Below are 26,158 nucleotides of genomic sequence, written 5' to 3' on the forward strand. Positions count from 1 at the left end.
GGGCCGCGGCGTGTGGGGGCGCTCGGGCGGCGCGCTGCCGGCGGGCGGCGCGGTGATGGGCTCGGGCAGCGTGGCGGAGCCCCCCGCGCCCCGCCCCGCCGCGCGGCCCGCCCCTCTCCCGGCGTGCCCCGGCGGCGGCCATGGCGGACGGCGATGGTGATGGCGGCGGCGGCGGCGGGGAGCAGCCGTGCCCCGGGGCGGTCGCGGCGCTGCGGCGCTGGGAGCAGCTGCGGCGGCGGGCGGCGGCGCCGTGGGCCCGCGGGCTCCTGGCCGCGGCCGCTGGGCTCGGCCTGTTCTACGTGGTGCTGCGGGTGCCGCTGCGGCTCCGGGACGGGCTGGCGGCCGGTGAGAGCGGCGGGGGCGGAGGGCTCGCTGGGGGAGGGCTGGACCCCTCGCCCTGCGGAGGCGGCCGGGCTCCTGCGGAGGGCTGCGGGGCTGCCGGTGCGGGCAGGACCGGGCCGGTGCGGGCACGGCCGGGCCCTCCTGGCAGCCACCTGCGGGGACGGTTCGGCGTCCCGGGCCTCCCGCAGCGGCACAAACAGCGCATCATCCCGGCCCCGGGGCTCCCGCTGTACCGCCGTCTCCGGGACTGGGAGGTAGCTGGAAGCTCCCGAGGCGGCCCTCCTTGGATGCCCCGAGGGGATGGCAGCCGTGCCCGGCTGCGGGTCCCCGTAGACACCCGCTCCCCACCCCGGGGGTTCTTGTCAGGCTGGAGTCCTGACCGGGAGGTGGCCCAGCGGCAGTGCAGCTCGCCTTCCCCCCCCCCCAGCCGGGGTACTCTGTGCCCCCAGGGCCCCCCCGTGCTCCCTCCCGGCCAGCCTGGCTGCTGATGACAAAGGTGATGTGCGGTTGGGGTTAAAACCATGGTCAGAGCAGCGCTAGAAAATGGCATTCCCTGCCTCGTGCTGTAAACACCAGGACGGAGAGGTCTGTGGAAAATGTGTGTTCTTAAGAGTGAATATAAAATTGTATCAAAACAGTATGCTTCTGTTTTAGATTAAAATGAAATGACACATGAAACGGGCTTGTTGTGGTCCACCAGCCATGGTGTGGTTGAAACCGTAGGCTGCTTTGTCTAAGAACTTACACTAAATTTTTTAGATTCGGTATATAACCAAATCCACTGTCACAGACAGTTACAAAAAGAATAGATGAAGAGGGTTGTCTAACAAAGTAATGTTATCTGTAACGTTACTGAGGCTATGTTGTGTTGGATGTTTGCGTAATATTTCGTATGGCATTGTTTGATAAAAAGCTGTTTGTGTTTTTCAGTTCTGCTTGTTAAAGCTTTGGTTTTGTTTCTCTTAACAGTGACCGTGTTCTTAAGCACTTTGACTCCAAAATTCTACTTTGCCCTTACAGTGACTTCGTCTTTTATATCAGGACTGATATTTGTAAGTAGTTCACTTATATTTTTCTAGACAACTGTAGGATGCTTTCGTTAGGGGTAAATGCAATTGGCTTTTTTTTATCAGACTCTAGAGGGTGCCTTTGTACTAGGAAGGAACTTGTTATTTAGTGGCTTTTCTGACGTGTTATTCCTGCTCTTTTGCCATGTTGTACATTGGAGGGAGTCTGGAGAATGATGTGTGCCTGTTTTAGAAGCTCAGACTTGTTTGTGCACGCTCCAGACGCCAGCGTGCGCAGACATGGCTGGCTGCACGCAGTGAACGGGGCACGTGTGCCTGTGTCTGCAGTGGTCATCATCCCACCCCGATGCAGACAGTGGCACTGCATGCAAGTCTTTTGGGTTAATATGTATTTTCAGTATTAAAAGCTAAAGAAGATGTTTCTTCTCATCAATTAAAATTTGTTTACCAGAATGTGCAAAATCTGTTTTGTAGGTGACTCTTTTGTAGCCACCGTTTACAAAAAAAAAAGAAAGTGTCTTCTGTGGCAGAAACAAACTTGTTTGTGGTCAGTAATGTTGCTTGGGTTGAGGAATTGGAATTGAGGAATTTGAGGAAAGTTGGATAAGGAGATGGATTCTGCTTGTGATAGGTCTGTTGCGTAGGTTTGCTCTTAAGAGAAAAAAAGGGGTTATTGTTCAGCTGCTATTTATAGTGATACTTCTTCACAAAGAATACAGTCTGTCTAAACATCACTTGACTAAAATTTTCCTTTTTTTTCAGTCTTTTTCATGCTATGTAGGTGATCCTGCATGACAAGACAGGCCCAAACAGATAGTGTTAATTTGTGTGTGGATGAGTTCCATCTATAGCCATTTGCGTGGCTGGGAACAACTGGCTCTTCATCGCTGGTGTTTGTGTTGGAAGGGTACTGCCTAAGGAAATTCCTGGTGCTTTTTTCTCCTGTGACAGGTGTTTGAGTGGTGGCATTTCCGAAAATACGGCACGTCTTTCATTGAGCAAGTTTCTGTGAGTCATTTGAGGCCCCTCATTGGTGGTGCAGAAAACAGCCCTCCAGCACCAGCAGCGTTCTCGGCTGGAGAGAATGAGGCAAGCAGGCAGAACATGCCAGGTGATTGTTAATGTTCTCAGCGCTTTTCCCGAAGCTTCAAGGTGGCTGGTTCACACAAACTGGCTTTTAAATGGCTTTGACTCTACACTAGTGCTTGTAGTAACTGGAGAAAGGCCTACATCTTACAATGTGGTTTTTTTTTTTTTAATAATGGTAAAGATAAAGTATGTAATAATGTATCTTTAATCTAAAACATTCTTAAAAACATTTTAGAAAACACTTTGCACATTTAGCTAAAGCTGTTTCAGTAACATTACTTATTTGCTCATTTAAATACGTGCACAGTGAACATTGCGTGGTTATAAACGACAGCGTTTAATCTTTCCACCGTGTGCTTTTGTAGCACAGCAAGGTTGGGGAGCAAAAAGATTTATGGGATAGCAGAAGCTTAGGGAGGTGATTGTATGATTGTGGTCAGCTTGTATAAAAATAATGTTAAAGCAGCTTTTGAGAGGAAAATTGCATTTGCACGACTGTATTTTGAAGTCAAGGTAGTATTTCTTGTGCTCTCAATTTTTAAAGAGTCCGTTTTTGGTTTTTTTTTTCCCCAGAGTGCAAAGTGTGGCGAAATCCTCTCAATCTTTTCAGAGGGGCAGAATATAGCAGGTATTAATTATCTTACTTTCCATTGTGTTTCTTTAAAGCTAATCGGGAGCATAAATATGACTTCTTCACAGAGCTGGCTCTAGTAATACGGAGAGACAGCGGAGTCTTGCAAGATCGCAGGGATGGTTTATGCCAGTGCTGTGTTTAAAAGGCACCTATTCAAGCGTTGGCAGTTTCAGTGTTAAGAATGCAAATATTACTGTAACATCATCAGGTTTTTTGAGAGTAAAGTAAGATAAAAATATTCCAAGAATTATTTTCTTCCTCTTTTCAAAAACTCTGAAAGTAATAGTCTTTCAGCTGTTACGACTTTATTCAGAGGTTGAGACAGTGGTTCTGAATCTGAATTCTCTTTTATTGAACTGATCTGGCTGTGTCATAAGTGTCCTTGTGTTATGTTGTAGGAAAAGCTGCTTCCTAGGAAGCCAGTTCCCAAGTTGTTTTGGACTTTAAGATCAAAAAGACTTTTTTCCCCCCCCTCTGCAGAAAGCCTTCTGGCAACCTGTACAGATTGTGGAACAGTAGTACTTGAAAACTTCTGGTTAGTAGTTCTGGTCTCTTATTAATAAAGACTTTCTGCACTATCTTCAGTTGTTGAGCACATCAGCTGTCCCCTGTGGCGTCAGCATTACTCCTTACCAGGAGTGCCTCTTACTGAATTTTCTCCCGTTAAAGGTACATGTGGGTGACTGGGAAGGAGCCTCTTACCTACTATGACATGAACTTGTCTGCTCAAGACCATCAGAACTTTTTCACATGTGACACTGATGCCCTTCGGCCTTCGGATACAGGTACCGGTGTCGTGCGCGTGGGGTGTAGAGCTGCTGCGGGGTGCGAAGGGGGTGTTTGTCACACACATCGAGGTTCTGCAAGTTGTGTCAAGTATTTTGTGAAACGACAGCGGCTTTTTACTGCTTAGGAGGTTTAACAGGTGTCTTTTTACCTTGTGCTTTCTCTACTGATTTCCAGGCTGTCAGGATCCTGGCACGTTTTAAGATCTCACACTTTCCAAAGAATTAACAGCGCAGTATTGGGAACCTGGATGTTATCCTCAACAGCCAAAGACGTGGTCTTATTTAGACCTTAGTAATGAATAGTGAAGTCTCCAGAATTTTTTTCTTGTGTTCCACATGTTTAGTGCAGAGAATGTTCTCTACCTGGTTCTTGTCAGTAGGTGCAAACTATTGTCAGGTTGTCAAGTCCCGGAAGCGTTACTGGCCGACTGGCTGCGACAAGCCTCATATGAACGATGTGTTTTTCTTGCACAAAGGGAGTGTATTGTCTCACTTACTAAGCCAAGACTAATATTTTGTTTCCAAAAGAAAACTCAAACATTTTTCCACGTTATTCTTGTTGGACAGCAGAAGGTTTTGTTCCAAAAGAAACATGTATAGATTCTTCAGTTTTCTTATCGTGCTTGAGATAGGCCAGATATGGAATTCCGTGGACGTCAGGTTTTGGAGTTCTTTCAGGCTCTTATTTAGTATGGAAGCTATTAGTTCGACACAGAAGATGGTAGCTCTGATGTTGCTTTTCTTTTGCTGTAAGTTGCTTTCCAGTTGGGATTTCCATTTTTCCCTAATGGAAGCATAGTGGGGAAAGGTTTAGAGTTGCTGCATTGAGCTTTTGTTTGCTCCTGATCTGACTAATTGTGAATTCAAGTTGTAACACAGACCATCCTTCTGAGCAGGTAGATTTCACTCTTTTTAATTGTTTCCTGGAATACTTTCTAATAAAGTGATAAATTATGATAGTATGTCTTGCATTGGCTCTGCCATGTTATGACACTCAAATGTGCCTTGTAAATTTAAAAAAAATTGCTTAACCCTTTATGATCTGGTAGCTGTCTAAATACTTAAGTATGAAACTGTACCTGTGCAAGACACAGCTTACTCTAGCACTGTTTTCTTTGAAGTTCTGTTTGAAAGCTTAAATTAAAATTCCGTGCAGGTCTGTGCACAGAACCTGTGTTTAACAATTGCTGCTGCCAAGCTTTCCACAAGTCTTGGGAAACGTTTCCAAAAATCTGTAGCCATTTAGAAACTGTACATCTGCCTGGTTATGTAAGCTGTCTTTGCTTCTCGGTGTAGGAGTTCTTCCATGGTCAGTGAATAATCTTCCTGGTGGTGTTGCTTTCTTAAATTAAATTTGGGGCGTGATGAGAAGTGGCAGGATTCTGCCGCTTGTGGTAGAAACTCACGCTGGGATTAAAACACTTGTTTACTCTTCCCTGTAACAATCGTGTAGCAAACAGGAATTTGCAGGATAGCAGTGGATGTTGGTGTGGAGCTGAGGCATCTGCAGCCAGCGTTGCCTCCGCCGGCGTCGCTGTCCCTCACCAGCCTTTCCATGTTTTTCCAACAGTTATGCAGAAAGCGTGGCGAGAGAGAAACCCTCAAGCCCGGATTAAAGCAGCATATCAAGCTTTGGAGTTGAACAACGAGTAAGTTTAGAGTATAAGTTCAATTGCTGTATTTCTAGTGTGGAAAGCGAACTGGAGTGGTACTGGGCACGCTCTCCGCGTCTTGGTCTAATAATTTCCATTTAGCAAAGTTCTGAACAGCTCAAGGGGATTTCTGTGACTAGGAGAATTGCATGTGTGGCTGTCAGTTACGCTGAAGTATTGAACTGTTCTCTAAAAAATAGCTTTTGTTCTCTCTTTTTCTTGGGAAAGACTTTTTAAAAAAAAAAATAAATCTTTGTATCAGTAGCAATAACAAATGAGAAATCTTACTCAGATGTGGAACTGTGTAACCTGAATATGAGATCATAGGTGTTTCAGAGACGGCATCGTGGTTAGACTGTGTTTGGAGTTCACAGATGCCACTCCTGTAAGAGGTTTAAAAATACTCTTACAACACAAACCAAAGAATTTAACGCACGTCTATGATCCATTTTGTTATGTAGTCTGGTTGTTTTTGTGTAGAATGTCTACCTCTTGGTTTTAAAAAAGCAAAGCAAAGCAAACCGAGAAAAACCCTCTCCAGATAACTACCAGAGCATTTTTAATATTTGTAGGAAAATTATTTGACCTGCTGTTATAATTCTTTCTTTTGTTCTTTCTCCAAATGTGTGTTTTTCTGTAGAACGGAAAAGGTTTCTGTTTTCCTGACACTCACCATTTGAACATAAGTCAATATTTTGGTACTCTAGTATTGTCAATGCTTGGATGTGAAACAGAAGTGAAAACTGCTGATTTCTAGTGCTTTTAACACTTACCCAATAAATACTGCACTGCCCCTCAGAATAATCAGTGGTTTTTTTCCTTATTACAGTTGTGCCACAGCATACGTCCTCCTGGCTGAGGAAGAAGCAACAACCATTGTAGATGCCGAGAAGTATTTCAAGCAGGCTCTGAAAGCAGGAGAAATGATTTACAAAAAGTCCCAAAACTGCCATTCCCAAAGTCCCCAGCATGAAGCACAGCTGAGTAAGCACTTTGGAACCACATAAACTCTTGGTTTTGTGTGAGCAGAAATGTAAACTGAAGTTATAATTGGCGATTCCAGTTTGATTCCCAGTTCAGTGGGGCAGTTTCTACTGGTTTAGCTATGCTTTTGCACGGCGTGCCGCGGGAGCTGTTGTAGTACATAAAGGACACTTGGGAGGTGGCAGTTAGGCTGTGCACTCATTGTTTGCCAAGGTTCAATACATTATTGTCTTGGAAAGTTGGATAGGTGGAGCAGACTAATGAGGCAATTAGTGTGTGTCAGTAGCATGCAACGTTTTGGGAAAAAACCATTTTTTTTTTCTCATTTAACCTAGTTTAAAGTTATTGGCATTGGTCTAAATTGGCCTTGTTTGGACAGCAGTAGTGATTATTTTATGCTTTTCCGTGTGGTTATGAGCAATGTTGTGGGGTTTTTGGGGGGCGTTTTGTTGTTTGTTTGGTGGGTTTTTTTTGAGAGAGGGAAGGAGAGGTAAGGATTGAGACTGCTAGACTAATTTTTTTTGGTCTTTGTAATCAGGAAGAGACACCAATGTATTGGTATATGTGAAAAGGAGACTGGCTATGTGTGCAAGGAAGCTTGGAAGAATACGAGAAGCAGTAAAAATGATGAGAGACGTAAGTAAAAATAAAAAAAGTGATTGTTGTTTTCAGTCACATTGTCTAAATTGATGGTTTAAAGTTCCTTTCTAGGCATCATAATCTAATTGAATTATTTTCCAATGAGATTTGCACCTCGTAATACATGATTTTTTGAGAGCAATTGTTTTGGTTCCTACAAGTAGTTGTTTGTTTTTTTTTTTTTTTAAAAATCATGTATTATGAGGTGCAAATCTTGTGTTTATATTACATGGTGTCATATGTTCACAGTTCTGTTGTCCGGTTTGCTTCATGCCTGACTCAGTGACTATCTTGTCAAAATAGCCAACTTTAGACTTCATCATAATTTTTCTTTCTCTTGCCCAAGGTGTGTCATAAGTTCTTTTTTCATTACTGACCAAACGAACTCACTGTGGGAGATGGGCAAGTTTGGGCTGAGAGTGTGTTGCATGAAGCTCAGTATGCTTATTTTCCAGTAGGTGAATATAGGAACAGAGTAAGGTAGGAATGATGTGGTTCTTTTCATGCTGCCTACGTGCCAGTTTCTAACACTGAAAGAACAGAACATTGACAAAGCTTCAGTTATTGTGCTGGTTTCTACTGAGTATTTCAGGGATTCAAGTGCAATTCTATATGTGCTTAATTTATTTTTCTTTACTGATTTGCAGTTGATGAAAGAGTTTCCACTTCTCAGCATGCTGAATATTCATGAAAACCTCCTGGAGGCACTCCTGGAGTTGCAGGCTTACGCAGATGTCCAGGCAGTTTTAGCGAAGTATGATGGTAAGTGATGCCTGTTGGGAAATACTGGTATTTTCAAATAAGAGTGTAGGTGAGGTGGGCAAGGTGTGCCTGTCCAGAGGCAGATGTCTACCCATGATCTCAGCTAGTTGATTAGATCCCCTTCATCAGCAAGTCAAGTTTTTTCTTTTGAATGATGAGATCAAACTTAGGCAAGCTAAATTGCAAACAAATTACTTCTTATGTTTTCAAGTTACTTCTAATTTGTAAAGAAATCTTGGAGCTCACTTCGCTTCATTTAAAGGATTATTTTAATTTTTTAATCTCTTCTACATCCCTAGTGATGCCTAAGTTCATCAGCCTTTTTCAGTCAGCATATAGCCCCCGAAGTGATTGATGTAAATCAGCTGGAAAAGGTAGTTTCCCTTCTGTCATCTGCCAGGCTTGGCCTCATGGTTCCGTAATACCGAGGTTGCTCGCCAGAGATGAGCAACGTGCAAGTGTACTGCTCGCCAGAGATGAGTGATGCAAACTTCCACTAGTGAGAGTCCATTACATAGTGAGAGTTTGCTTTCACTTTCCATCTCAACTAATATGTTTCAGGTGTTGTGCAGGTCCAAAGAAAGGTTAATAAAATACATACTTACTTTCTTATTGTCCTCAGAGTTTTGCCACCTAGATAATGCCCACATCATGAGTTTACAAAGTGCTGCTGTCAAAACTGTCCCTTAAATCATCTTCAGAATGGGGAACATAAAGCAGTGTTTTGTGGCTGTCGTTCTCTGCCCTTCAGAAGTCGGTGTGTTCTCTCTTGTGTCTTTGTTCTTTATTGCTTCAGGTAATTGAAAGGATGATATTTGTGCCCAACTCCTGTGCCCCATGTGCGTGGCCGCCCTGGCAGCCTGTTACTTGACTGTGTTCTTCTGTGTAGATTCTTATTAATTTAACAAAACCATTTGCTCTTTTCCTGGTGCTTCTTTATGTTAACATCAGGAACTGCAACACTTTCTTAAGAAAGGGTTGTTCGTTTTTTTTTTTCCTAAGCATCTGGAAAAATGAGTATGATCTTCAGACTCTCTGTAGCACCTCTGTGTTTTGCTTGACACGACAGCCAGACTTCTAGTTAAGTGATGGACAAGCCCAGGATGGGATTTACAAAAAAAGCAAGAGCCATCTGACTATACACAACATGGTGCTTGGGAATTAGACCCCAGACTTTGTCTGCTTTTAAAGTAAACTTGTACTGTGGAGTGCTAACCTTCTAATCTGTAATTGTCAGCTCAAACTTGGCGTCAGATATTCTACAAAACCTGCAACTAATAGAATTTTTCCCTGTGGAACTGGAAAAGAGTGGAAAGTGCATTTTCATGAAAATTTGTCTCCTTCTCTGTAATGTGATTTTTTTTTTTATAAACTTCTTGCCAGTCTGTGTTTCAGTCTTATGTAAAACTCTTGTGTTAATGTACAGTTGCAAAATTAGGTAAAGACTAGAAGCTTATTTTCAACTTTTGTGGGTTAATACAGGAAAAGTACACTGTTCCTAAGTGTGTGTTTCCTAAGAAATACATGCATTTCTCTTTGAGTTCAGTTTCAGTATCTTGGTATGTTTACAAGAAAAAAATTACTCTTTACCACCTAACTACAACTCTCAGTTTTTAATCTGACACTAGCTGGTGACCAGGAAGACTTTGCAAAGAAATTCAAAGTTTCTAATCACAGCTGAAATGTTCCAAATGTTACATTCATTGTCTGCCCAAGTGAAAAACTTGAAGCTCGAAGGATGTGGGTTTTGCCTTAGAATCTTACAGCTTAATTATTTTCTTTTATCATAGATATCAGTCTTCCAAAATCAGCAGCAATATGTTACACAGCAGCCCTGTTAAAAGCCAGAGCTGTTTCGGAAAGGTAAGCAAGCATGTTTGTGCAAACAGTGGTTTGTTGCTAATCTTGGGTTTTGCTGTGAAACAGGAAAAAAATATGAAAAGGCCTAAATCAAATGTGTAGCAGCTACATTTCTAAGAGCAAGTTAAGTGTATTTATATATGTGTGCGTATGTAATTAAAAGAAACTTTAAATTACATTTAAGCATCCATACAGTTCATACAGGTGCAGATGTTTTTCAAGAGCCCGTGTACGCGCATGTGCTTTTGTATAAATTTTGTTTTCAGTCGTTTGCTGGTGACGTTCAGCAGTTCTTTGTTTTGTGGATTGGGTGCAGGATGTTTGTGGTAGCTCATGTTGATGTTCCACTTTCATTCCAGTCTGTTTGCACAGCTGATTCTAACTGTACCTCCGAGTAGGTGATGATGTGACAATCTCACGAAAGGCTGGGTGCTCAGTTACCTTGTGTGATTGATGTGAAGTTCGAAAAAATTAAACATAACTTTGTCGTATGGGCAGGGATGACAGCCAGGATACCTAAACTAACATGAACGTTTGTCTCCTACAAGGGTGTGTTTATCTTTCTTGATAAATCAGTCAGTTTTTAATGAATTCCAAGCCCACAATGCAAATAAACACCTGGTAAGCAGTTATTATCTATTACTTTTGTTCAGTGTGGGTTTTCCCCCCTCAGGTTCTCCCCAGAAACTGCCTCCAAAAGAGGGCTTAGTACAGCAGAAATTAATGCTGTGGAAGCAATTCACAGAGCTGTGGAATTTAACCCTCATGTTCCAAAGGTAAGGGTATTTTGTTTCCTGTCAGATCACTTTTTCTTGTCTGCTGGAGGAAGTCGTGGTACGTTACCGTCTTCTCGTTTGAGCCTTTCTAGCCCCGTGTTTTCTTGAAGGTGGTTATGACTCCAGCCGTCGAGTTGCTAAACACAGTGTTATTTGCATCATAAATATTTGGTGGCCAGAATTAGTTGTTTGCGACAGGTGATATTTGAACTGGGTTTCTTACAAAACGTTTAAACTCAAAATTTTTTAAGTCATTGGAAAATCCAGTAACGTGTTCATGAAGGCCCTTGATTGGGTGAGGGTAAGCGTTAATAAATATAAATTTAGATATTTAAAATCCCTGAGACCAAATCAAGTTCTCCAAACAATAACCACTCATAGTATTTCAAAATACTTTTTTCAGCTGCGCTTCCAAGCGTGGCTCCAGAACTCGGATTACTGAAAGATCCAGTCACTTATTTTCTTCATCCATGTGTAAACACGATTAAGAGTCAGAATTGCCACAGTCTGGCATTACTTGAAGTGGCCAAGATACAGATTCCACTGAGCATTGGGTGAAAATAAAATCTTAGGTTGCTTTTTCCTGTGCTGGTATTGGTGATGCCTTCGGTTTGAAAGCTGGAGTGCAGAAGGGTGACCGCGTACTGGACCTAATCCTCTGCAGAGGATGGTGGAGTCCCAGGGACTGGTGCTGGGAAGGCTCGAATTACCCCGCGCTCCGTTCTGTCTGCCTGTCCAGTCTAATAGAATGTGCACTGAGCAAGCTAATTGCTGGGAGAAATTGCTGCTTCTTTGCATGACTGATCAAGAGCGCAGCAAGTTCATTTCAGACAGTCTCAGACAGATTTTTCTTTAGCCTCTGCCTTTAGGGGAAGAAGATTATAACGCATTATCGTTATCTAAAAGTTCTTTTATTTTGTATATCCTCCAGTTATTTCAGGAGCCTCATGTACCTTTTTAAAGGAGTTAGATATCATTTCAAACAGGCTGTTTGCAAAATATGTTCCATAGCTCTACTGGCAATAACGGAAACTGATTCCAGGTTTCAGTAATTTGATCTGCCCTTCTAATTGTACACCTATCCAGTCTTCTTCATGATTTTTTTTTTTTAATTATAGTATTGCCTTGAAACACCAATTTATTAGATGGCAGGGCAGAATTTTACTGGTGCTGGCTATCTAGAGCTCTGAAATGCTCATAGTCAAAGCAAACAAGTGAACAGGGCACAAACAATGGAAGTAACTTGCCCAGCGGCTTACAGTGGACTAGTGGGGAAGAAAATCTGTTTTTTTAATTTGCAGTCTGTTCTGTCCCATGGACTAAAGATAAATGAAGAATAAAGTAGAAATCCCTTTGTTCCTGCATGTGATGAAAGCGGTTGTCTTTGCACATAACATCGTTTTGCATAAGGAAAATAAAATACTGTTTGTGTCTTTGTTCTGAGTTATGCTTTTACAAGGATGGTTTTGTTGGGAAATTAGGAAAGCATTTTATGGTGCTAGAAAACGGGTGCTCCTGAGCCATTTCAGACGAGAGATCCATAACTACGTTTTGATAATGCATCAAACAATCTTTTGCAATCGTCTTCTGAACATCTTACAACTTGTTACTGTGTGGAAAGACTTCCCTCGATCTGCAAAACCCGGGATGTTTTCCCTATGACACCTCGCCCGTTTTATGGTCGGACACAGACGTGAAAACCTGCCAGGCTGTGGAATTTTTCTGTTTTTGTGGCAACGTGGGCACGGAATTTGGCGTCGGTGTGTTGTGGCAGTGGGGCTCTGGCCCCGCTCCTGCGTCCGTGCTGCCGCGCTCCGCGTGGTCCGTACGGTGGAAAAGTGGGAAAGTGGGCGCCGCGCAGAGTGCGAGGAGTCAGGTCAAGGGTCAGATATTTGAGACCATTTTCCCACAGCAGCCCTGTGTGAGTGATCCTTTACTGTGTTAAAAAAAAAAAAAAAATATTGAAGGGGATTAGAGGGGATTAGCCAGAATATTACCCTCCGGAGTGCAGGCCCAAGGCACTAAGAGAAGAACCTAGCCAGGCAGTAAATGTGCTTTATTTAGCCAGGGCACAACCCCTCCTACATTCCTTCCAAGAATCTGAATGGGAAAAGTTAAGTCCTCAAACTGGATTAGTAAATAATCTCATCGTTTGTGGCATCTGCTGAAATAAATCGGCGAGTTAGCTGCATTCTTACACTTTGGGAGACAGTCAAAGGAATTGCCAGCTACATTGATCAAAGGTGTGGATTAACTTTGGCTCTTATTGAATGAGACACTGTGTGCAGGAGAGAACAACTCGCAGGTAAATACTAGAGCTGAAACTGTCATTTCATTCTTGTAAAAATTACTCATCTGTTTTTAAAAGCTAAGCTCAAAGGAATACCTGACTTTTTTTGATGTGCCATCAGAAAACAAAATTGCATGTCCTGTGTTTCAAGGGAAATGAAAAGTTATTAATCGTCGTGTTCTTTGACCCTTCTGTGCATCAGATACTCTGCTGATGTAGAGAGAAGACTGAAATTGAAAAAATCTGAAATCAGAGATACTTTGTGGTAGTCCAGCAAAACCACATTAAACCAAGATTTTCCTGGCTTTGGTTTATTATTTCTTCCTCTGGTTAGCATGCTGACACTTTCTGGTTTGCTACTCATGTTTGCAAGCTAACGAGTACTTAACCTCCTACATTGAAACTTTCAATGACTAAATGATGAGCAAAAATGCCATTAGGGTTTTTTTATTAGCCTAAACGTGCAGCTCATTGGTATTGTACCTGCGGCGCTATACTTTGCGTGTTCCACAAGAATGCATTTTTATTTTGTCTTACTGAAGATGCATTTTTTTCCCCCCTTACGTTTTGTGCGAAAACCCCAATTTAAGGGTGTTGTACACGGACGTGTGTTTTGCTGCTTTTCACTTCCCGCGCGAGTGCGCGCTGCGTGCGCTGTGTCAGGAGAGGGCTGTTTCTTCAGGAGGCAGAAGTTGGCCCCGTGTGATACCCTCAGTTATGCCTCAAATGATCATTTACGTTTCACAAGTAAAGATTTTGGAATATTCCGTGTAACCAAGCGTGCTTTCTGTTTTTCCTTTCAGTATTTACTAGAAATGAAGAGCTTAGTGCTACCTCCAGAGCATATTCTGAAGCGAGGGGACAGTGAGGCAGTAGCTTATGCCTTTTTCCACCTCCAGCACTGGAAGAGGATAGAAGGGGCTTTAAATTTGCTACACTGTACATGGGAAGGCAGTAAGTATCTCTCCTTGTTTTATTTTTTTCTGTACAGTAGACTGATCTCTGCCTTTATCCACCCCAAACGTGACTGATTCTCTTTGTGAGAAGCTGGTCGCTTCGTTTTGATACAGATCTAATGTCACTCCCTCTTTTTTCAGCGTTTAGGATGATCCCGTACCCGTTAGAGAAAGGTCATCTTTTCTATCCCTATCCGAGCTGCACAGAAACAGCAGACAGAGAACTGTTGCCAAGTAAGTGGTTTCTAAGCAGTGATGATAATAAAACATAAGCTAAGGACACGTTCAGTTTGTGGTATTCTGTATTTACCTTACTGTGATTTTTTTAGTTCGAGCTTCCCGTGAAGGGGATTCAGCTGTTTGTTGATGTCCCCCCAAACGGTCCTGGAGCACTTGACGTGTGGGTGGGGTAAACGTTAGCTCGATTCTGCAATAACATAAGTCCTTCAGAGATTAAGTCTGTGTGTGGTACATCCAGACTAAGTTTGGCCAGTTTTGAGAACAACAAAACGGACCAGCTCTTGGAATTACTTCTTTTAAAAGAAGTCACGGATTTGACTACTCTTGTAGAGGAGCTCTCTCCTTTTAGCAAGGAATACATGCATGGTTCCAGTCCTGCGGTCAGGATCTAGCAGAACCTGTCTGTGATTTTTACGGAGAATCCTTGTTAATCTGCAGCTTCTTAGAATATGTATTGCTGTCTGTCAGTAATTTGTTGGTCTGTATTCATTAGCTGGACATTATGCTGCTTGGAACTTTTTATCCATGTAGATATTTTTATGGATTTATACTAATGCTTGACACTGGAAAGTAAGTCTTCTCCAGCTGGCTGTTACTTCAAGATTACTTAATGCAATTAGGAGCCTTTGTGTTTTTTTCTTTAGGTAAGGGAAACAAGCTATATCATTAGGGCCTATGCTCATCATGTTTAGGAAAATAGCGTTAATTTAGGGTTGGACTGTTAATGGTACATGTTAATAGAGTTCCTTTGGGGGTGAACTACATCATGAAGAAACGTGAGTCCCATGGGACTGAAAAGGGCTACTGCAAAAGCACCAGCAGACCCACTGAGACCACAGCTGTGGAAAGGAAAACTACACATACGTGTTTCTATTTAAAAGCCTAAAGTTATATTTAAAATGTGTAATTTAAATTTGCCCCCAGACTGCTTTAAATTACTCATTTCTCACTTATGCAGGATATTGCACAAGGAATTCCTTGGTTAGCGACTAACCCTAAATTGTAGGCTTCCCAGCATAATTAAACACCAACACATGCAGATATTTCAACACGATCACTCACGCATTCCTGTTATGCTTTAAATATAAAACTACCCATAAATAAAATCATCTTAACACTTTTATTGCAGCACTTCCTTGAGAAATCTTGACACTTCTTTTTTTTTTAATTTGTCTATTTAAAATAATGTTGACCAAATATAATAATTCAGAAATCTGTCATTGGTCTGACCAGTAACAACGCTCAAATGGCTGCGAATGTATAGAATTGTCTTTAGTTGTCCTTATCTGTTCCAGACTTGATTTTAATTTCCCAATGTAGGGAAAAACTAGTGCAAAAAGAATCCTTCCTATAGTATTTTACACTTTCCTGACTTATGTTGGGAAACATATGTTTCTAAATTATATTACTCCATGTTTTAAAAAATCAGGTGAGTTTCTACATAGTATGAGAGTGTAACAGTGTTCCATAGTGGACAAGTGGTTTCTTTGGTTGCTCAGTAAAGAGCGAGGTGTTGCTGTCATCCTGTATCATGGCCCGGCAGGGCTGGCTGCATGTTGAGAAGGTGAACTGATAATCTCTGGGATAAAATTAAACATCTCTGATGAGTGTTAGACATGAAACTTAGTTGTGCTCCAAAATCATATACTGAAAAGCAAAACAAAACCCAAGCACTTTGCTGTTCACGAGTTGCCACAGCACGGGTGACTTTTGCTGGGCTTGCTCCTACAGTGGGAGCTTTCGTGTGCCAGCATTCAGGAACAGCAACTGGGGGGGCAAAGTGTCATTCCCCTCCTCAGACTTCAGTTAAAAAATGAGTACAATTGTATTTTCTTGTTTTACAAGAAGGCTTACTTCCATTTTGAGGCTTTTGTTAGATTTTAAAAACGGCTTGTCAAGAAGCGTGCAACCTTTTCGTAATTACTTACATCAATAGGAACTATTTTTTTCTGCATTTAAAAACCCTTTAAAATCATAGTGTAAAAGTCAGAGCTGCAGGTATTCCGAGCCAGTAAGTAATTGCAAATTCACCAAACAGGTCCTCAGCTGGTGACCAGTAGTAGTGTCTTGAGTGCTGAAAGCCCCATGTGCCAGCCCTTAGCCTGTCTGGTCGCAGCCTTTTGATTTTGTCGCCGTGGATTGGAAATCGCAAGGAGCTGCTATGCACAGAATTTATAACCTCGTCCTGGCACTGTTTACTTTGAGGTCTGCTCTGAAAAAATTTACTGTAGCCTACCAACCAGAAATCTTTGAGAAGTATTAAGCAGCTACCTTGCCTGTATATAAAACACGATGGTTGTTTTGTACTTGCTGAGGAGCTTATGGGATGGGGAGATGTGCTGTTCTCTTCAGGTGACAGGATTAATGCTTCAGAGTTGAACACACCTGAATTGTTGACGTTGGTCATTTTGACAGATTGTGCATTCCCTCTGTCCTGTTAAAAGAGTAGGCACCAAAACCTAAGCCTGATGAAATGCTTCAAAAACAAAGCCCATGCAAGTGAAAAAGAAGACTGGGAAGAGAAATATGTAACGGCTGTTCGCAATGAAGACAAGCATTTTTTTAATGTAGGGCAAAAATATTTGAGCAGCTTAAGTACTGGAACCTAACGTGTGCTGTGTGATAGTCTTGAGTCCACGCTTACTCCTTCTGAAAGTCTAGAACTGAGTTACGAGACTGTAAATAATTCAGAAAACAGTCTTTGTTTATCAAATGTCAATGTTCTTCGCTTTTTTCTTTCAGCATTTCACGAGGTCTCCGTTTACCCACAGAAGGAACTTCCCTTTTTCATCCATTTCACAGCAGGCCTGTGTTCCTTCTCGGCAATGCTCGCCCTGCTCACGCACCAGTTCCCTGAGCTGATGGTCGTTTTCGCTAAAGCTGTAAGTACTGTCTCTGTCCTGGGGCTTGCTAAGGTAACTCGGCAGTCTCATGCTTGTGGGGCATGAATTGCTTTATTTCCTTTTGTAAGGATCTAGTTAGTGACAAACACTTGTTGAAATTTGGGCAAAACGGCTGTTTTGACAAGGTGAACTGTTACCATAATGTACCATGGCTTTAGCTTGCACTCTTAGGGTGAGAGAGCAGCATTTCTGCACCAGACAAGTTTTGCTACTGTGTTGAGTATGGATTTTATTGTCATAGAAGTGGAAGACTGCAGTGTGCGAGTCTCAAAGAATAAATTTGTTGATTGGAGATTTTGAGAATTGAGTAGAAGGCAGGGTGGGCTGCAGGAAAAGCAAGTCTCTTGCTGAGCATTGGAAACTAGTAGCATGATGTGAACGGAACGGACAAGAACAGAAGTAACTGTTAACTTCCAGGCCGGGTTCAGAAGTTGTTGGCTGCCACTTACCTTCTGGGAACTAGAGCAGTGGTTTTGTGTCTCATCTGGTTCCAGTTAGTAGATGGAGAACATGTTCAGTGACCACAATTGTCATTTGAGTACCTGTTCAAGGATAGAAGTCGGACTTGACAATGGCAATCAGACTTTTTAGCCGGGTATGTTTCTAATCTGTGCTGCTTTAACTAGATCTAAACGTGTCTGCTGCGGAGCTGTTCGTTCCGATGGGTGCCTTCTGTGCCCATCTCCTTTCTCCCTCTCTCTGCCTTGCTCTTTCTAGGGTTTCTTTTCCTTGCTGATCTGTTAACGTTGCTGCTGGCTGTAACCTTGTCATCTGTCCTGATCTCCGAAGGCTGTGCTGTCTTACTTTGACAGAGAAACTGCACAGGCACCTTCCCCTCGCCACTTCCCAAGCCGAGCCATGCGGTGTGCTTGGCCTTTGCTGAGCTGCGGATCTCATGCAGTAGAGCGGAGTGGTGAATAAAGAGCTCTGAACTCTCCATGATTCAATTGTTCTAGCTTTACTGGTCAGAATGGAGGGTGAAAGGCGTTATGCTTTCTTGCTGGTTTTTATTGCAGCAGGTAATGGAGACCCAGGAGATAAGCCTTTTTTTCTTAAGAATCCTTTTTTCGTAGAAGCATGGGCTTTGCGAGCGATTCTAGTCTACAATGTCCAAGTCATGCAGGTCTGAGAGTGGGGCCTCTCTTCCACACAGTTCTGTTGATCTTTATGTTGGAAAACGTAGTTGGACATGCCAGTGACAAATTTCAGTGCTGCTTATAATTGGCTGGGTTCAGAGTAACCAGGGTCTAACTATCTGCTTGATTAATTCTGTAAGGACTGCATTAGCAAAGTTGTATGATTTCCAAAGAGATACAAGGTCAAATGTTATGCTAACACAGAATTGCTTGGTGAAGCTCTCTGCTGGGTTTCTTGAACCAAAAAAAGACTTTGTACGAGTTAGTTGGCTTTGCATAGTGGCATTTTGAATGTCAAGTGACACGTCCAAATGCAGGGAAAAAACCCCAGGGTTTGGTCATTTGGCAGTGTGTTTATATCCCTTATTTTCTGTAGGAAAGGATAGATAGGGTCTGTTCAGCTGAAAAGATGATCAAGAAGCACGTGTATCGCCGTATCGTTCCACCAGCAGTGGTGGCAGGCACAAAGGGGTTCTGGCCACTCACTGTGCCAGCCTAATACTGGCAGAAGCGGAAACTGAGAGATAAACAGACAAGAAGTGAATTCTGTATTAGTCTCTTGAGATTGACAGCTGAGAAGGAAATACCATCTTCCAGTATTCTGCTGGTTTAGGTAGGATTAATGTTAACTCCCAATCATATTCTAATGACTAATTTCTTCCTTATTTTAGTTATTAGATTGTTTTACTCTTGATCCTGTTGCTGATGTTTTCAGAAGCTTTCAGAAAACTTGTAAGAAACAATGATGTTCAATATCAAACCAACATAATTTTATTCATAGGTTGCTTCAGTGTTTTAGCTATAGCATACTGTGATGGCTGCTAACACTTTATAAAGCATTATCTCTTTGTTCTGGAGATGTGTGGCCCTAGCATCCAGTTGAATTTTCATACTGGAAATGGAAGTTTACCTCTCTTTGACACTTCCCTCTCCCCCCAAGAATACTGTAATGAAACAATTATTACTTGCTGTATCTAGTGTTATATCTGCAGGTAATTCCAGTGCTCTAAGCCTTCTGAATGAAATTTTTTTTTCCTGTGTATTTCATTATTTCAAGTATATTTTCATGATACTCTGTTTTAACTGATTAAATATAGTCATTTGAGATAATAAAGTTCTAGATGGTAGATACCTGGAGTGCTTTGGCCGTACTGAAAAAGCCATACAAGATATATTTCCAACAAATCTAGAACACAATTTTAGGAACAACAGTTGGGAAGTATTGTGTATATGGAATTTTTCACTGTAAATCTCTAAGTGACTTAAATATGATCACTTAGATTACATTTCAGTTGCTTCTTAATCAAACTCGTTTCCAGCAATTGAATCTACAGCAAACTGCATGCCTCTAAAGGGTTTTAAGAAGTTGAATACCTTTCTATTGACTTGAAAAGCCAGAGTTTACATATTTTCATTTGTTAGTGCTTGAGTTTGTTTCCTCCATAATAAATCACAGGGTAAACCTTGGCAAATTGCTAAAAATATTCCAAGTGGCCAAAAATCACAACGAAGCGTTTGCTAGTTCCAATGTATACAGCGTAATACACCATCAGCAGAGACTCCAGCGCTGGCACCGCCTGCGAGTCGGCTCCCTCCGGAGCGGGAGGCAGCTCTGCCTCCGGGCGCCGGAGGGCTTTTCCGTGTGTCTTGCCCAGGTGGCACTGGGCACTGGTGCTGGCAGAAGTGCTTAGCATTTACTGATCCAGGTGGAGCCAACCGTGGCTTATTAGTTCTCTTGACCTCAGACTTTTAACATTCTTTGACTAAGGGAAGATGTACCAAGTGAGTCAGTGCCAGTGAGGACAGTGGAAGAGGCGGTGGGCAGCTCCGTACGCCTGGCAGCTCGAGTGCAAGTGCTGTCAGTGGGTGAGAGCTCAGCCTTGCTCTTGGTTTCAGCTAGACTTCTCATCTCTTGGAGGACCACTCTGCTCTTGCTCGTCAGAGACAGCTCTGTTCCTTAAGCAGCTGCCGTTCAGAATTTTCTCAGTAAATGACAGGAGGAATTACGCAAAAGGGATGACAATGATCTCTACAGTTCACTGAGCAAGCTGAAAAACAGTGCTACATAAAACAACTTCTGCTGAAACCGCAGACAAAAGGATCTGATTATTTTTCCATTCAGTATAAATTTTTATTTTTCAGTAGTTGCATAGGTGGAGAACTGGGTAGCTATGTGTCATCTCGCAAAAGTGATGTCGCACAATTCCTTCTGTAGTATCTTGCAAAGACACCGAGAAGTCTGCCTTCAAGAAGACTAGAGGTGCAGACTGACAGTGTAAATAGTCATAGAATCATAGAATCATAGAATGGTTAGGGCTGGAAGGGACCTTCAAAGGTCATCTAGTCCAACTCCCCTGCAAGGAACAGGGATATCTCCTACTAGATCAGGTTGCTCAGGGCCTTGTCCAACCTGGCCTTGAACGTCTCCAGGGATGGAGCATCCACCACCTCTCTGGGCAACCTGTTCCAGTGTTCTACCACTCTCATAGTAAAAAATTTTTTCCTAATATCCAACCTGAACCTACCTCCCTCTATTTTAAAACCATTACCCCTTGTCCTATCATAACTGGCCATCCTGAACAGCCTCTCCCCATCTTTCCTGTAGGCCCCCTTGAGGTACTGGAAGACCGCTATAAGGTCACCCCGGAGCCTCCTCTTCTCCAGGCTGAACAGCCCCAACTCTTTCAGCCTGTCCTCATAGGAAAGGTGCTCCAGCCCTCTTATCATCTTCGTGGCCCTCCTCTGGACCCTCTCCAACTGGTCCATGTCCTTCTTATGTTGGGGACTCCAGAACTGGACGCAGTACTCCAAGTGAGGTCTCACGAGGGCAGAGTAGAGGGGGAGAATCACCTCCCTCGACCTGCTGGCCACGCTCCTCTTGATGCAGCCCAGGACGCGGTTGGCCTTCTGGGCCGCAAGAACACATTGCCGGCTCATATTGAGCTTCTCGTCCACCAGTACTCCCAAGTCCTTCTCCTCAGGGCTGCTCTCGATCCAATCACCACCCAGTCTGTATTTATGCCTGGGATTGCCACGACCCAGATGTAGGACCTTGCATTTGGCCTGGTTAAACTTCATGAGGTTGGTACGGGCCCACCTCTCCAGCCTGTCAAGGTCCCTCTGGATGGCATCCCTCCCTTCCAGCGTGTCGACGGCACCACACAGCTTGGTGTCATCGGCGAACTTGCTGAGGGTGCACTCCATGCCACTGTCCACGTCACCGACAAAGATGTTGAAGAGGGCCGGGCCCAACACGGACCCCTGAGGGACGCCACTCGTGACCGGTCTCCACTTGGACATTGAGCCGTTGACCACTACTCTCTGAGTGCGGCCATTGAGCCAATTCCTTATCCACCGAGTGGTCCATCCATCAAACCCATGACTCTCTAATTTAGAGAGAAGAATGTCGTGCGGGACAGTGTCAAAAGCTTTGCACAAGTCCAGGTAGATGACATCCATTGGTCGACCCTTGTCCACCGATGCTGTCACCCCATCGTAAAAGGCCACCAAGTTGGTCAGGCACGATCTGCCTTTGGTGAAGCCATGTTGGCTGTCACCCACCACCTCCTTGCTCTCCAGGTGCCTTAGCATGGTTCCCAGGAGAATCTGCTCCATGACCTTGCCAGGCACAGAGGTGAGGCTGACCGGTCTGTAGTTGCCCGGGTCCTCCTTGTTCCCCTTTTTAAAAATGGGGGTTATGTTCCCTCTCTTCCAGTCATCGGGGACCTCGCCAGACCGCCACGACTTCTCGAATACAATAGCCAGTGGCTTGGCAACTTCATCCGCCAGTTCCTTCAGGACCCGCGGATGGATCTCATCAGGTCCCATGGACTTGTGCACCTTCAAGTTCCTCAGATGTTCTCGAACCTGGTCTTCAAGTACAGTGGGCGGTGGTTCATCCTCACAGTCCCTGCTAGTTCTTTCCACAGCTTGGGTGGTAAGACAAGAGGCTTTACCATTGAAGACTGAGGCAAAAAATTCATTGAGTACCTCAGCCTTCTCTATGTCCCGGGTAACCAGAGCACCAGTATCCTTCCGGAGGGGGCCTACATTCTCTTTGGACTTCCTTTTGTCCCCTACATACCTATAGAAGCATTTCTTGTTGCTTTTTATATCCCTTGCCAAATTCAATTCCTTCAGGGCTTTAGCCTTCCTCACCTGATCCCTGGTCACTCGTACAGCTTCTCTGTATTCCTCCCAGGCTATCTGTCTCCGCTTCCACCCTCTGTAGGCTAACCTCTTTATTTTCAGTTGGTCCAGGAGCTCCTTGCTCATCCACGCCGGCCTCCTGGTCTTTTTGCCCGACTTGTTCTTCGTCGGGATGCACCTCTGCTGAGCTTGGAGAAGGTGCTCCTTGAATGTGGACCAACTTTCCTGGGCCCCTTGTCCCTCCAGGGCCACCTCCCACGGCACTTTGCCCATCAGGTGCTTCAAGAGGCCGAAGTCCGCCTTCTTGAAGTCTAGGGTACAGAGCTTGCTGAATGGTTTCCTTGCTGCCCCATGGATCTTGAACTCCACTGTGTCGTGGTCACTGCAGCCAAGGCTATCCTTAAGTTTCACATCGCCCACCAGTCCCTCCCTGTTGGTGAGCACAAGGTCGAGCATGGCACCCCTCCTTGTCGGCTCCTCTATCACCTGCAGGAGGAAGTTGTCATCCACGCATTCCAGGAACCTCCTGGACTGCCTGTGCCCTGCCGTATTGTCTCTCCAACAGATGTCAGGGTGGTTGAAGTCCCCCATGAGGACCAGGGCTTGTGACCGCGAGGCTGCTCCTATCTGGCTATAAAGCGCCTCATCTGCTCTGTCCTCCTGGCCAGGTGGCCTGTAACAGACTCCTACCGTAACATCCCCTATCCGTCCCCGTCCTCTAATCTTAACCCATAAGCTCTCTGTCAGCTCCTCCTCCGACTCCAGGTGAAGCTCCACGCACTCCAGCCGGTTGCTAACGTAGAGAGCAACACCCCCTCCTCGTCTCCCCTTCCTGTCCTTTCTAAAAAGCTTATACCCCTCCATGTTGACACTCCAGTCATAGGAGTCGTCCCACCACGTCTCCGTGATGCCAATAAGGTCGTAGCCCTGCTCATGTACACGCATCTCTAGTTCATCCTGTTTATTTCCCATGCTGCGTGCGTTGGTGTACATACACTTTAGCTGGGCTCCCGACAAAGCCGACTCGCTGGCTGGAGTGACAGGGGTTCTCTTGGGTGGCAGCATAAGTTCATTTGAACATACCTGTGATCCTTCCTCAGCCTCTGGACCCTCGGTGCTGGCACTGGCGCCATGCTGACAGCAGTAGGCTGAACTGTGCTCCCCCTCCCCCAGCAATACTAGTTTAAAGCTCTATGCACAAGTCTGGCAAGCCTTTGTCCAAGCACCTTCTTCCCTTTCTCGGTTAGGTGCACGCCATCTGCCCCTAGCAACCCAGGCTTCTCAAAATTTACCCCATGGTCAAAATACCCAAAGCCCTGGCTGTAGCACCAGTCCCTGAGCCATGAGTTAACCTGCCAGATACGTTTGGCCCTTGCAGGTCCCTGCCCCTCGACTGGAAGCACTGATGAGAACACTATCTGTGCCCCAGAGTCCTTGACTGCTGCACCCAAGGCCCTGAAGTCCCTTTTGATGTTTTTCAGATTGCTGACAGCTGTATCATTGGTACCCACATGAAACACCAGTAGTGGGTAATAGTCTGTGGGCCGTATGAGGCTAGGTAACCTCTTGGTAACATCCCTGATACGAGCACCCGGGAGACAGCATACCTCCCGAGACAGCGCATCGGGTCGGCAGATGGGTGCCTCCGTACCTTTAGGAGGGAGTCACCCACTACCAGCACGCGCCTCTTTTTCTTGGTGGCGCTAGTTACCACCCTTGTTGGTTGAGCTGCCTCGTCTTTCTCCAGTACCTCCCCCGAGGTGTTAGGTTTTACTTCTTCGGTCTGCAGAGTGGCAAAGCGGTTCAGAAATTCCTGAAAACAACTAGCATCCTTACTTTCCAAGCAAGGCAATCTCATTTTTGAAGTCCAAACCTTATGCAAGAGACCACTATTAGTTAAAGTATTGAAAAAACATCGCAGCAGTGTTCCTGCTGAATCCTACTGAAAACAACTTCCTTCTTCAGGGAACTGGACAGAATCCTAAGACAGTCCATGTTCCAAAGTGTTTTGATATGGATTACTTGATTTTTTCATAACACAGAAAGAAGTCATGGCACTTAAATTAAAGATGGGCTAATTTTTATGATTGTGAGATCAGAAGAACACACAACTCGTTCTGGTTGTTCTGTAGCCCCCTGGTAGAGGATTCCTTGCCACGCTGCTGATAACAGCCGTGGAGAGACAGAAAATAGGGCTCAACAGAGCCCTGTCTGGCAAGTCCTGCCTTCTGTGACACTCTGCTTTACTTTCCGAACAAATCCCCCTACCACTTTCCCCAAAGCTCATTAAGTGAGACTGGAGAATTAACTTTTTAGCCAGCTGCTGAACTTTTCATATTTATAAACACTTGAGTCTTTTGCTTATCTAAGAGAAAATGTGTATAGTTTGGAGATGTGCACTTCCCTGCCAATGTGTAATGAGTGGTTCTACGCTTGGTAGAAAAAAAAAAAGCCTGAAGTTTCCTGTCACAGCTGAGTGTCGATGCCAAGGGCAAAGGTTTCTTGCCTTGCTAATCTACATCTTAACTCATGCACTTAATGTGAAGGTGCCACACGCAAACAGGCCGGGAAGAAGCTCGCTGCAATGGAAAGCTCCTGCGCTGCTGCCAATGTTATGTTTTAAAAGCCTTTTTAATGTAATATTTGAGGTTATGATAGAAGCCAGGAGGGCCAAAGTAAAACCCTCAAAGTAAATGAGCCCTGTCATTGCTGCCTTGTGGAAGGAGGGTTTGTACGAGGATAACGCGAGTCCCAGCAGAGTACTTGGGGGGTGGGTTGAGGAGGTGCAGGGCAGTTTGCACCGTTTGTTTTAGCCTAATCTTTATTTCTGGAACTGTTTAGATGGCATCTAGAATATGGATCCTGTCTGGAAGCACAGGCTGGTCTTGCTGGTTGGTCTGTTCAGTTTTCATAGGTTTGAGTCCATGATCTGTAAATAACGCGTGCCTGAATGCCCGAGAAAACACGCTGCCCTCCTCCCCAGTGTGTTCCACACCGAAGGCGCGGTGTCGGAGCAGCTGGAAGAGCCGTGGCACAGCGAAACGCCATCCTAACCCCTCCTGCCTCTGCCCAGGTGCTGCGGGTGCTGTGGCCAGTGAGTGCTCCCAGCGTCCTGGCCTCCGGCTGAGCGGGCTGCGCCGGGGACACGGGGTGAGTGCACAAGGCTGGAGCTGTGGCTTCCGGAGGGTTTTGAATTCTTTTGTGTGTCGTGGCTAATGCTGAATGTTTACTACAAGCCTGTTTCATGGCATCAGCATTGAGGGGGTCGTAGCTCTGTTGTCTTGAGGGAAGGATGCAGGGTGGGTTTTTGTTCATACCTTGAGCCTGTAAGAGGACATTGGTTTTGAAGCTGAGCTAATTTTTTGTTGGTGTTGTGTTGTTTCTTCTAGTGCTGCGGGACTCTTCTTTCACCTTTCGGCTTCAGTATGGAAAACATGGAGGTCCTCCCTGCTGTCCAGTCTGTGGCATCAGCCGACTCCAGCGTGACTGGAGCGTGCTTTCCACGATGGTTCGATTTCGCTGTTCTCACAAGCCTGACCCCCAATGGTTAGCTGGCCCCGGGATGTGGGGGACAAGGAAGAAAGCTGGTGTCTTTGACAGGTTTCCATGTTGGTAATGGTGCTTAACGTATGAATTTCTTCTTCGGCCTTAGTCCGAATTTAAGAATAAAGTTTTTGTTGAGCAATAACTTACTGCTCTCTTAATCAGTTGGAGAACTGGAAGCTATTGCTTCCCCTGTAAGAAAGGAGAGGACATAAACTGAGCAGATGTTTGGAATATCAACACTTCCTTCTCAGCTGCAGATGCACCAGATAATTGGCTTAGATTTAATATTGTAAGCCTTTTTCAAAATATTTGTTAACAGCAAAGTATGGTTCTGCTTTCTTTATTAAAAGGTTGTTTCTTAACACATTGAATTTGTTGACTACT

At 44.3% G+C, this 26,158-nt stretch overlaps 1 protein-coding gene across 1 annotated transcript; it reads left to right on the forward strand.

Annotated features, from left to right (window-relative positions):
- Positions 1-140: 140 nt before the first annotated feature.
- On the forward strand, positions 141-26,158 carry ST7L (suppression of tumorigenicity 7 like). The gene is made up of 16 exons (XM_086627145.1): positions 141-345; positions 1,312-1,394; positions 2,322-2,481; positions 3,033-3,087; positions 3,763-3,878; positions 5,452-5,530; positions 6,363-6,517; positions 7,056-7,153; positions 7,804-7,918; positions 9,709-9,781; positions 10,452-10,554; positions 13,648-13,798; positions 13,942-14,034; positions 16,783-16,922; positions 25,302-25,378; positions 25,618-26,158. The coding sequence occupies exons 1-15, from the start codon at positions 141-143 to the stop codon at positions 25,353-25,355; spliced, it is 1,680 nt and encodes a 559-aa protein (XP_086483271.1). The 3' UTR covers positions 25,356-25,378; positions 25,618-26,158.

The sequence above is a fragment of the Tauraco erythrolophus genome, chromosome 27, assembly GCF_009769465.1.
Source record: "Tauraco erythrolophus isolate bTauEry1 chromosome 27, bTauEry1.pri, whole genome shotgun sequence".
Lineage (NCBI taxonomy): Eukaryota > Metazoa > Chordata > Aves > Musophagiformes > Musophagidae > Tauraco > Tauraco erythrolophus.

What these genes read in the sequence shown, in the direction of transcription:
- ST7L (XM_086627145.1), top strand. Translation starts at nt 141, where the DNA reads ATGGCGGACGGCGATGGTGATGGCGGCGGCGGCGGCGGGGAGCAGCCG. An exon ending in GCTTTGGAGTTGAACAACGA is followed by an intron (nt 5,531 to 6,362) that starts GTAAGTTTAGAG and finishes TCCTTATTACAG; the next exon opens with TTGTGCCACAGCATACGTCC. An exon ending in TGGTCGTTTTCGCTAAAGCT is followed by an intron (nt 16,923 to 25,301) that starts GTAAGTACTGTC and finishes GCCTCTGCCCAG; the next exon opens with GTGCTGCGGGTGCTGTGGCC.